This window comes from Humulus lupulus, chromosome 1, assembly GCF_963169125.1.
Source record: "Humulus lupulus chromosome 1, drHumLupu1.1, whole genome shotgun sequence".
Classification (NCBI taxonomy): Eukaryota; Viridiplantae; Streptophyta; class Magnoliopsida; order Rosales; family Cannabaceae; genus Humulus; species Humulus lupulus.
Window position 1 is genome coordinate 44,446,324 of NC_084793.1, and position 12,395 is coordinate 44,458,718.

General features: G+C 34.1%; 1 protein-coding gene across 1 annotated transcript; it reads left to right on the forward strand.

Annotated features, from left to right (window-relative positions):
- Window positions 1–1,816: 1,816 nt before the first annotated feature.
- Window positions 1,817–3,972, forward strand: LOC133791845 (fatty-acid-binding protein 1). The gene is made up of 4 exons (XM_062229757.1): window positions 1,817–2,253; window positions 2,738–2,987; window positions 3,174–3,265; window positions 3,666–3,972. The coding sequence occupies exons 1-4, from the start codon at window positions 1,842–1,844 to the stop codon at window positions 3,803–3,805; spliced, it is 894 nt and encodes a 297-aa protein (XP_062085741.1). The 5' UTR covers window positions 1,817–1,841; the 3' UTR covers window positions 3,806–3,972.
- Window positions 3,973–12,395: the final 8,423 nt, after the last annotated feature.

Below are 12,395 nucleotides of genomic sequence, written 5' to 3' on the forward strand. Positions count from 1 at the left end.
AAACCTCCTGGAGGGATTTATCTTTAAATGAGCCTGCAGAAGAAAAAAAAACCAATTAAACAACATGTAACCAGTTTCAAAAAATATAACACATGAAAAATTGATAAGTACTTTACATTTATAAAACCAGTTATATGTCTTTAACTTTTTTATGGTTGAAATATATATATATATATATAAAATAATACATTCACTAAGATAACCAGTTACACACTCAAACAAAACATTAAACAAAATCTTCCACTGTTATCTGCAAGTAACCAGTTACACATGTAACCAGGTACAAAGAAAACAAAACACTGAACATTATGGAAAATTAACTACTTATCCACAAGAACCAGTTACATATAACCAGGTACAAAGAAAATAAAACACTTTAAGAACAAAAGAACACAACCATAAAAATAAAACAAACACAATCCACCGAACGTGAAACACAATAACAGAAACATAAACATATGAACATTTTTTTATTATTATACTTAATAAAATAAACACATACCACAACATGCTTAGTCTCAAGAGGATCATCTACAACATCCTTACTACCACTTGCACACGATTCCTTCATATGTTTAACAATGGAAGGGGATTTACTCTTCTTCCTTGCAACAGACTTCAAACGTGTAATGTTACTCCTTCAAGGAAGAATCTCGCTAATATCATCCCCTACATTCTTCGATTCATCCTCTACTATACCAGAAATTTTCTTCTCAGAACCAAAAACACCACCAACTTCACCAGAATGATCCATGACTAAACTTTGAAATTAAAATAGACAATGCAGTGCATAAAATAAAAACAAACAACACAAATGAAAAAAAAATAACAGATATACATATATATAGAGCACAAAATAACTACCCATAAACTTCCCCAAAATATCTGATCAAAAACTGACAAAACCCCCACTAAAAAACTAACGATAAAATCGTGCACCAAAAACAAAAACCACCATTAACACAGAATAAAAAACAACCATCCACGACAGAAAAATAGATAATCCAAAGCAAAATTAACAAAAAAAATACATTAAAAAAATTAAAACATAAACCCTGAAACTGGGTACTCACCGAGACAAAAACAACACAAAAATGCACAAATCCACAACGAGAAAACTTATAAAACCCTAAAAAAAGAAACAAAAAGAAGAAATCAATTCAAAATATCAAATGCTGAACGAGAGAAAAAAGTCGAAATAAAGGATATACAAAAACCTGATACTGAAACAATCTGAAAATAGACCCCTGAAACCAGGTACTCACCGAGACAAAAACAACACAGAAAGCACAAATCCACAACGATGAAACTGAAAAAACCCTAAAACTGAACGAAAAATGAGAACAAATATCACAATATCAATCGTTGAAGGAGACGAGAATGATGAAATCAAGCTTAAACAAAAACGTGATAATGAAGAAAAAAAAAAATTAGAAGATATAGGTACAAGACTACCTGCATGCATAAGAAAAAACTACTGAATATTGATTTTCTTACAAAATTTGTTTTCCAAAAAATAATAATAATAATACTTAAAATGATTGAAATGCCTTCACAAAAATTCTCATTTAGAATAAATAAACTTATACAATAAAATAAAATATGGGATACAAAATAATGTATTTGATAAATATGAGAAAACAAAACCCATAAAAAAAAGTTAAACAACAAAAAATACTACAAAAAAAAAACATATATATCAAAATTTATTTAATTTTTCTATATTTCGTGGAAATTCCAAAAAGCCCCAACTGAAAAGCGAACACACACGTGCAAACCACGTGATATTCTTCAACATAGGCAGTTTCAGCTGCAAATAATCCAGTATTGAAACTAACGCCATGGTTTCACTCCGATTCCCATTTCCGTTTTCTCTGCCCTCAAGCTCAAGGCTACCTTCAACTCCCTCCGCTAACTCACGTCCGTTTAAAGCCTCCACCGTCGCAGTCACGGTCGCTGCCACCGCAGCCGTCGCCACCATCGCCGCCACCGCAGCTATCTCAGCTTCAGCCGAAGACACTGGCACAATCCCAAAACACCATTTTCTCCAAGAAGCGCTAAACTTCTTCTTCACTAATCGTTCGGTCCCCCTTTGGAGCTCACTTTCTCTGGCCAACTCTTCAGACCCAGTCGTTAATTCCCGGGCCGGGGTATCGTTCCCTTCGGTCCTGGCCGATTCTCGGAAACTTCTCGGAATTGGATTTAGGAGAAAGAGCGTTTTGGGGTTAAGGAACATCGATGTTTACGCATTTGGTATCCTTTAATTCCTTTCTCTTTACGAACAAAATTAGTATTTTTTTGTAATGATGTTTGTGCTGTATGGAAAATTGAAATGTTGGTTAAAAAACAATTTTGTTTTACAATTCTATTTTATTTTGTAGATTTCAATAATCTAAATTGGGATGAATAAGGATACTTTTATTGATGGTGACCACATTGTGCTCATTACAATAAGTCCGGAGATTAGATGCTTCTCATGAGATTTGTTTTGTGTATTTTGATTGTTTGTGACGAAAAAAAATATTGAGTCTTTCTTGATAATAACTAGTCTATGCTTTACTAATTGTGAGACACGAGGTTAGATCGAGTGATCAAGCTCTGCTGCTATGAGGTCTCGGGTTCAATTCCTTGTGGTGACCTATTTGGCAAGCTTTTTGCCTCTTAAAGATTGTAGAGTTTAGCATAATGATGATTGTATATATATTATATGTATGAAGTTAATTTTTCTTGTAAACAGGCGTTTATGCTGATAATAATGACGTAAAGAAAATGATGGGGGAGAAGTACCAGAAATCTTCTAGTTCTGAAATCAAGGAAAGCAAAGAGTTTACTGATGATCTCATAGAAAACGATATAAGCATGACTGTTAGGCTTCAAATAATGTACAGCAAATTAAGCATTCGATCTGTGCGAAATGCTTTTGAGGATTCAGTGGGAAGCAGACTGCAAAAGTTTGGGGGACCAGATAATAAAGAACTTCTTCAAAGGTGAATCTTTATCAACCACATTTATGGTATGAGAAAATAATAATATCATAAGCTGATAAATTTTGAATTTTTGAACAGTCGACCTTGTTGACTTGTACTAGTTGCAGCTGACAATTGTTGGTTTAGGAAATGAGTGTCATTTAGTAATAAGTTTAGCAACAGCTTAATAGCCAAAACAAATTGCAGGTTCACTTCTCAGTTCAAAGATGAATATAAGATACCACGAGGATCTGTGATCGAACTTGCGAGGGAACGGGGTTATGTACTTCGAACCACAAGTAAGTATTCGTTAACTTTCTTTATTATTCATTAGTTCCTTCATTTTAGATGGTTTCTGGATGTATGAGAATTTTCACCTTCAGGAAGTGATAGCTTTCTACTTGTAGAATTAGATTAGTACACCAACTCTTAAACCAACGAGCTTTCATGAATTTGAAAAGATGTCTGCTCACTCTTAACAAAATTATTCTATAATATAGTTATGGACATTAGACTTTTCCAATATCTATACAAAATAGGGCAATATAATATAGAGGGGGTTATTCTGGAATCCAAACACTAATCATTTAGAGGATTTTGGTTCTTTCTTAGTTTGAGCAGGTAGTGAAATGTAGCTTTTGGAGTTGAATCCGTTATAGAGTCAAGTCTTAACACTTTGTTTGATTTTTATTTTTTCAGTTGATGGGAAAGAGGTGGGAAGTATCCAGAGCAAACTTCTGTGTAGGTCAATTCTGGATCTTTATATTGGTGAAGATCCATTTGATAAACAAGCCAAAGAAGATGTCAAGCTCAATGTAGCCTCACTCCTTCAGAAATAGAGAAAAGTTATTTTAATGAAATCTGTAGAATACAGAGTAAGGCTTCAAGAATTCTTTTTTTTTTTTTCAGTCTTAAATCATAACTCTTCATGCTTTAGTGTAAGGTAATAAAATTGGAGAGTAACCGTGCTTAAAGTTAATGGCCATTGCATTTATGCTCTTCTTTACTTGTCTTTCTAATTATGAGCAAATTTTGGGAAAGAATCCATTTGTAGCATTGTAGCAACCTGTGTGCCTGTTTTTCGGCTTAGAACAAACGATGTACTCTAAGACCACAATTAACAATTAGATCTAATATATATATATATGGAGGACCTCTTATTTCATGGTTACCATAAATCACTAAAATGGAGGACTTCTTATTTCATGGATACCATAAATCACTAAAATGATTATAAAAATAAATAAATAAAATCAATAATTTTGAATTTTTTAGATTAATTTGGCAATAAACATTAGTTAGAAAGATAATCATCACATTCATTATTCTCATTAATTCAAAAATGATTTTTTTTTCTCGTGGATAAAATGAATGAATCAAGAATAAAAAAAAATGGAGAATGAATATTAAATATATTTTTTTATTTATTAATTAAAAAATATGTGTCTGCTATGTTATTAGATAGTCATTTCAAAAGTTTAAAAAAGTAAATTTATATTTATAAATATTGTTTAACAATTATAAATTTAGACCATTGATCTTAATTAAATGGTTAATTTTAAAGTAATCATCCATGGTAATATCTATTAAGAGTGCCCCATATATATTATTTAATTAATGGCTAGAGCAATCATTAAAAAAATCAAACGACAAAATGAGAAATATATATTTATGTCTTATATCTTATGTCACTATTATTATTACATGTATGTTTGGATAAACAAAATACATTAAATGCAAAGAAAAGAATAAATTTAAGCACATAATTATTTTTCAAGTATAGTTTTTAAAACATAATTAATATAGTAATTTAAATATTTTAATATGAAATTTTAAAATGTCATAAAAAATTATTATGGCACATTTATTACTTTTTATTTTTATTTTCAATATTTTTACTTTATCTAGCTGATTTTTATTTTTTTTAATTTATTTACCTTATTTAGATGAATTTAAAACTAATGGTGTGAGAAAAAATTTAAAAAGTGTTAATTCTAATGGAAACCAACAATTTTCGTTAAACTCACATTTATGCAAAACTCCTTATCTTTATTCTTTTTTTTCACTGGTGAAATCTCTCAATCCCCTATTTTGTTAGCAAATCTAAGATCTCTGTTTGTTGTGGTTGTTAACTGCTAATGTAGATACACGTGTCTATAATTTATTGGTTACATATTGAATAGCAACATCACATCATTCTTTTTTAAATTAAAAATAATTAAAAACTAAAAAAAAATTAAATAAATCAAATCTCTCTGTTCTCTCTCTCCCCCCAATACCTCGCTTTTTTTTTCTTTGACTTCTTCTTTCTCCCTACTTTTTTCTGCAGATCCACCCATGCCGACCTCCAAGAGAAAGAAAGAGGGAGGGAGATCGAGAGAGAGGGGATCTGGGCAGAAGAAGAAGAAAAAGAAAAAAAGAAAGAAAGGGAGGAAGATTGAGAGATTGAGAGATCGAGAGAGAGAGGATATAGGAGAAAGAAAACAGAAAGAAAGAGAGAAGAAAAAAGAAAGAAAAAAAAGGAAAGAAGATTGAGAGATTGAGAGAGAAAAAAGAAAGGAAACACGAGAAAGAGAATAGAGCAAAGAAAAAAAGGGAGAGAGAGAGGACTTGGGTAGTAGACAAAAAGAGAAAAAAAAAAAAAAAAGGAAAGAAAATAAAATTAGTTATAATTTTTTTAAATTTTAATTCATTTTTATTTTTTATTATTTTTAAATAATTTTTTACAATATTTAAATAAATAATTAATATGGATCAATAGAAACGTGCTACGTATACCCTTGTATATATATATACTAGATACATGCAAGCTTAGTTTTATTATAGAATTTATTAATTAAAAAAAGAAAAAAGAAAGAAAATAAAATTAGTTATAATTTTTTTAAATTTTAATTCATTTTTAATTTTTATTATATTTAAATAATTTTTTACAATATTTAAATAAATAAATAATATGGACCAATAGAAACGTGCTACATGTACCCTTGTGTATATATATATATACTACATACATGTAAGCTTAGTTTTATTATAGAATTTATTAATTAATTTTATTAAATTTGTGTCATTGTCATATAAATTTCAAACAAATAAACAATATTATATGTAAAAGAATGAAATAAATATATTGAATGAAAAATTAAACCAAAATATTATTTATGATTTTTTTAAAAATATATATATAATATAATAACTTTTTTAAATATAAATGACAATTTTTTTAATAAAATTAAGATGATGTATCTTATAATGATATTTTATAATATTTAAATTTATATTAATATAAGTATTATAAATATCTAGTCTTGTATTAAATATAAATGACAATTTTTTTAATAAAATTAAGATGATGTATCTTATAATGATATTTTATAATATTTAAATTTATATTAATATAAGTATTATAAATATCTAGTCTTGTATTAAATATTATTATAATAACAATATTTTATAATATTTAAATTCATATTAATATAATTAGTAAAAAATCAGGATTATATATTATTATCATAATAATATTTTATAACATTTAAATTTATATTAATATAATTATTAAATATTTAGTCTTGTATGACATGCTATTATAATAATGATATTTTATAACATTTGAATTTGAATTTATATTAATATAATTATTATATATGTAGTCTTATATGAAATACTATTATAATAATGATATTTTATAATATTTGAATTTATAGTAATATAATTAATAAATATTCATTTTTAATTAGTTTTAAAGGTATATTTTGTTAAATGTTTAGAATATTCCGTTAAAGTTAACAAAAATAAACCGTTGAATTTTCGTTATCTAGACAATTTTTATATAGAAGAGATATATAACTAATTAAAAAATAAATATTTATTAATTATATTAATATAAATTCAAATGTTATAAATATTATTATTATAATAATATATAATAATATTTAATAATTATATCAATATAAATTCAAATGTTATAAAATATTATTATAATAATAATATATAACATATAATATATAATCCTACTTTTTATAAAATTTTGCTAGAATGAATATTTAGTAATTATATTAATATAAATTCAAATATTATAAAATATTGTTGTTATAATAATAATATTTAATACAAAATTAGATATTTAATAATTATATTAATATAAATTTACATGTTATAGAATATTATTACAATAATATATAAAACATAATAAATATATTATATATAAGTGTCGTGTGTGTGCAAATAATATGACTATGTAACTAAATAATAAATTAAAATAGCATTTGTCTTCATTAAGGTGTGATTTGAATAATATCATGAATGTTTTGTACTTTAAATATGATAGTTTGTGATATAAAATGTTATCGTATTATTTTTAAAAAAAAATCATAAACAATGTTTTAGTTTAATTTTTCTTTTAATATGTTTATGTCATAATTTTATTTATTTATTTAAAATTTATGTGGTAATCATAAAAACTTAATAAAAATAATTAATAATTTTTCTAAATAAAATTAATTATAAACAAGCATGTATTGCACGTTGTTTGCACCTAATATATATATATATATATTTATATTTTTTAATGATTTTAAAAATATTTCATAAATTAAAATTAAAATTGACAAAGAAAAATTATTTAGTGACTTTGCAAACTTTTTTTTAACTAACTTGACATAGAGCACTCACAGCAAATGTGTTATTTTTTCCTTATTTTACATCACCAAATTTTTTTTTTTTTTTTATTTTACCTCACAATATCATACATCAGTTTCTCTATTTTACATCACCAAAACTCAACTTTAATATTTTTTTATTCATTTTAAATATTCTCTCGCACTTTCAATAAGAGCAACTTTAATGGTGACTACCGCATTGGTTGCCTAAAATGTCCAAATCATCAAAAATATAATTTTTTATTTTCTCTCTCATCCACATCACTTTTGGTAACACTTTTCATAAAAATGCTCCAGTGCTAAGCCACCCTAAAATTTATCAACTACGATCCCACATATTATTATTTAATATATTATTTTGTAATTATAAATTTTGTCACACTAATTTTTTTAAATTCATATATTAATATAAATAAATATTACATAAAATTTAAGTAGAAGAAATTTAAAGGAGCTTATAAAATGACATAATCATAATTAATCAATCTAACATAATTAAAAAAATGCTAATTAAAATGATTTCCAAATTTTGACCATTTATGCTCCACGAAGTCCGCTTGAAGATTGCGATGAATGTTTATGTCATGAATTTCAGCATTTCTTTGAAGCATTTTCGGGAAGTCAGAAATAGGTCCATGCAATACTTCAACTGTTAGGGTGTCAGCGGGGCCTTTATCATAATTAAAATCAAACAAACTCTCATATGCACCTCTTTCATCCTCGACAATAATGTTGTGCATTATGATGCATGCATACATAATATCTTTGAGAACATCTCTCTGCCAAAAACGTGTTGGTCCTCGTACAATAACAAAGAGAGATTGAAGTACTCCGACTGCTCGCTCAACATCTTTGAGTATCACTTCTTGGCATCAGGCAAATAATTTTCTTTTTTCTCCTTGAGGCAGTAGGATAGTTTTAACAAATGTACCTCACTCTGAAGAGATACCATATGCTAGATAGTACCCCTTGTTGTATTGTGTGTCATTTATCATAAACTCAACTCTTAGAGCGTGCCCTTGTAAGATGTCAGTGAATAATGAGGATTGATTTAACACATTGAGATCTGTTGACGCGGTTCTTCGCCAACAGGTAATTAAGAAAAAAAGAGAAAGGGATTAGTGCTGATAATGAACCGAAATAGATATATGATCTTAGAAAATGGAAAGGTGACTTAAGACACGGTTTTTAAGTGGTTCAAAGGTTAAAATCATTCTACTCCACTAGTCAATATTATTGCTCTATTCTGGGTATATGATTACAGGACATGTCTTACAAGAGATCATCCAACCCCTATCAACTCCCAGGGTCTCCATATTTATAGGAGAAGGCACCTGGGAGTTGGTAAGAAGGTCATCCCGTGACCTTCTTACCTATCATATCAACTCTGTGACATTCATGATTAATTCCTAAACCTGACACATAAGTGTGGTCAAATCAATAGGTAAGGAGATAATGGGCCGCACGGCCTAACCCAGTCGTGGGTGTCTGAATACGCATGTTCCTGCTGCGTGTCCGAGAAGTCAGGGGCATATCAGACACGTGCACTCTGATATATGCACGTTTACCTTGCGTGTGTTGACTTTACAAAGGGTCATAGCTCCATATCCAGCTCGTGCCACGAACTGGATACTTAACTCGACCTTCGGCCTCCAGAGTCCAGACTCAAATCTCGGGCAATCTTGGCGAACACTTGGGTTGCCTCGAGCTAAGGAGGTACGACCTTATGACGGAAGCTCCGGTTTTGAGGGCTGTCCACGAGATAATCATGACTAGGCCGCAACCTAGCTCGCTAATCAGCCCGTGGGAAAATCAGGACGTACATCTGCCCCCCAAGATCCTGCTAATGGTATGCCACGTCGTGTAAGACCACAGTAGGGGCTTTTAGGCTTCCCCATGAACTCTTTACATTCCACCTCTTACGCAGGCGCCTGATACGTGGAACATCGTGGTTGGTGACGGTACATCTTACGAGAACCGCATTTAATGGCCTAGCCTATGCCCAGCCGTCGTTCCGTATTTCGAGTGGAGGGCCTCGGATCCCTCATCAGGGCCATCCAACAGCCCTCTACACGTGACCCTTCACGTATATAAAAAAGGGTGGCCACCCTTTCATTTGAAATTTCTCAGAACTTCTCTCCTTCTTCTCTCTTCATCTCAAAAGAAAAAACCCTCTTCTCTGTGACTGCTACACGCAGCGTTCAAGAAACTCAAACGTAAGGATTTCTTCAAAGCTTTGGAAGCCAATACTCTGATGAAGCTTTCACCTAGGCGATACCTTCATCCACCTCCCAGTCAAACACTGTAAGTTTCCTGACCACGTGCGTTTTGAAAATATATTTCACTGTAGCTTAGGTAAATATTTTACTGTAGCCGCATGCAAGGGTTTACTGGGTTTTGTGGATGCGGAGGGTGAAATCCTTTTAGGTTAGGGTATTTTTGCTGTAGGAAATCACTTAAGAGTATGGTTTACAGGATGCTTTTTCTGGGGACGATTTCTGGGTAGGATTTTTGACATATTTTGGGTGCAAAACCGGGTAGCTTAAGGGACACGCCTCACAGGCGGTTTTGCCAACCTTGCCTATCGAAACTTTCCCCCCAAGGCAAATTTTATCCTGACCCTCCTGACACACGAATTCCGAGTAATCGGGGATTTGTTGGGAGCACAGGCGCGTGTTCATTGAACCGCGTGGTCCCACTCTCCACGGGCTGGGCTTACCTCAGCTCGTGCAAATAACATTTGATTTTTCCTCACGCTTGGGTCGCCTTTTCTGAAATGTTTTCTTTTGTTCGTTAGGCGACCAGATGGCACCGAAAAGGAACGCTCCCAAGAAGACCGTCAGCAGCTCGGCCTCACAGCAGGACAAAGGAAAGGCGGTGATGCCGGACTCCCCAATCCCCAACTTTGGATCGGCAGTGGAGCAGGAGGTCGAGGTCGTCCCCGATGCCTTCTTTGAGGCGGAGAGGATCGTCTCAAAGGTCACTGACCAGACGAAGATCAACAAAATCTTTCTCTCCCACAACATCGCCCTGGGGAGAGCATCCGTGGTGGCCCGGCCTCCCGCGGAAGGCGAGCAGAGCTGCGTGCCGCTCGATGAGGTATTCGCGACCTGGAGCGGTGAGCATTTCAAGGCGGGGGCATTCCTCCCGCTGGACTATTATTTCGCGGACTTCCTCAATTATGTGAGGTTGGCACCATTTCAGCTCCCCCCCAACTCTTATCGGTTGTTGGCAGGGTTGAAATATTTATTTTTGAAGCATGAGTGGGAGGTCCCCACTCCAGCAGACATTTTATACTTTTTCTGCCTCAAGGCTAGCCCGGATCAGCGGGGGCGAGGCGACGGGTTTTACTACTTAACCCGATTCCCCAATACGGCTGCGGTCATTGAGCTGCCCAGCCACCCCAACGACTTCAAGGATCAATTCTTCATGTCGACGGGGTTCAGGAATTGCAAGCTCCACTACTTCAATCGTCCTCATAAGTGTTTTTCATCCTTAGCTCGTAAGTTAAGTGTCGTTTTAGCTCCTCCCGTACCCCTTTCTGACTTAGACTAATTCTGCAGCCATCTTCGCGAGGACAGAGAAATTTGTGACCCTCGGGGCCCAATACGAGACGCTGGCGGGCTTGCCCCCCAGCGAGAAAGATTATCGCGTGCTCGTAACAGACGAGACGATGATAGCCTGCAAGCTGATTTTCCCGAATCAGACTTTAAACCTCAGGAGGCCCCGGGGGCTTCCCCCAGCTCGCGACACCAGACCCATCATCGTGGAGGAGGTCGTGGGAGATGAAGACGAGGAGGACGAGGACAATGAAGTTCCGCTCGTGAGGAATAGGAAGCGGGCTTTGGAGGTCGTCCCGGGGACGGGCGAGGAGAGGACCCAGTCCGGAGTAGCCGCGGGTCCTTCTGGCCAAGGTAACCCTTACATGTTTAGGAGTCTAGATAGGGCCACAGCCGACCCCCGGCTGGCTAGGTTCAATCCTAGGCAGCTCGTCCATCGTCACCGAAGTGATCCGGACCTGAACACAACCCTGCTCCATGTGTCGACCGGCTTGTGCTGGACTACCAAGATAACCGGCCTAGGGGTACCGTAGTAGTAGATAACACCCTAGCCTTTAGGTCGATCCTATTCGAGGAGTATGGGACCAACCTTCATACATGGCCATCACTCCGGAGGGGTGTCGTAGCTCTGGGGCTTAGGCAATATGTAGAGGAATCTAGCCCTGAGTCAGACTCGGACCCAGAACTTGCGCCAGCTCGGGAAGTAATCGACTTAGATTCTTCTTCTAGCTCGGGGGGTAGGATTCCCTTAGTATTCATATACTTTTTATTTTTACCCCTTTGTTTTTGTATCTGTATGGTTGCTAACTCGTACTAACCATGTTTTTGTTTTGACAGAAGAGATGTCTCAGCCCAAGGAGAGCCTGCGAGGTGCGGTCTTTGGGGGGAACCCCTCAGCTGGGCCAAAAATGAAAAGGCTCTGGACGTCCAAGAACGCCGCCGAGGTCCCCACTAAGTCTCCGGCAAAGGAGAAGGAGCAAACCCCGGCTGCCTAGGTCGCGGGAGCGATTCTTCCTGCTGCAGGGGGAAGCAACATGCCTCCACCCCCTCTGCGAGCTCCAGCCACCGCCCGGGACGTAGGAACGGAGCTCGGGGCTTCGGCGGTGGTACCCTCCGATGTACATATCCCAGTCAATCCCCAGGACCTGGAGAAGATCCCCGAGGCCTTCCGGGGAACAGTGTATGAGTCGACGAACTACGCCGTCAGCCACATA

What these genes read in the sequence shown, in the direction of transcription:
- LOC133791845 (XM_062229757.1), top strand. Translation starts at nt 1,842, where the DNA reads ATGGTTTCACTCCGATTCCCATTTCCGTTTTCTCTGCCCTCAAGCTCA. An exon ending in CATCGATGTTTACGCATTTG is followed by an intron (nt 2,254 to 2,737) that starts GTATCCTTTAAT and finishes TCTTGTAAACAG; the next exon opens with GCGTTTATGCTGATAATAAT. An exon ending in TTATGTACTTCGAACCACAA is followed by an intron (nt 3,266 to 3,665) that starts GTAAGTATTCGT and finishes TTATTTTTTCAG; the next exon opens with TTGATGGGAAAGAGGTGGGA.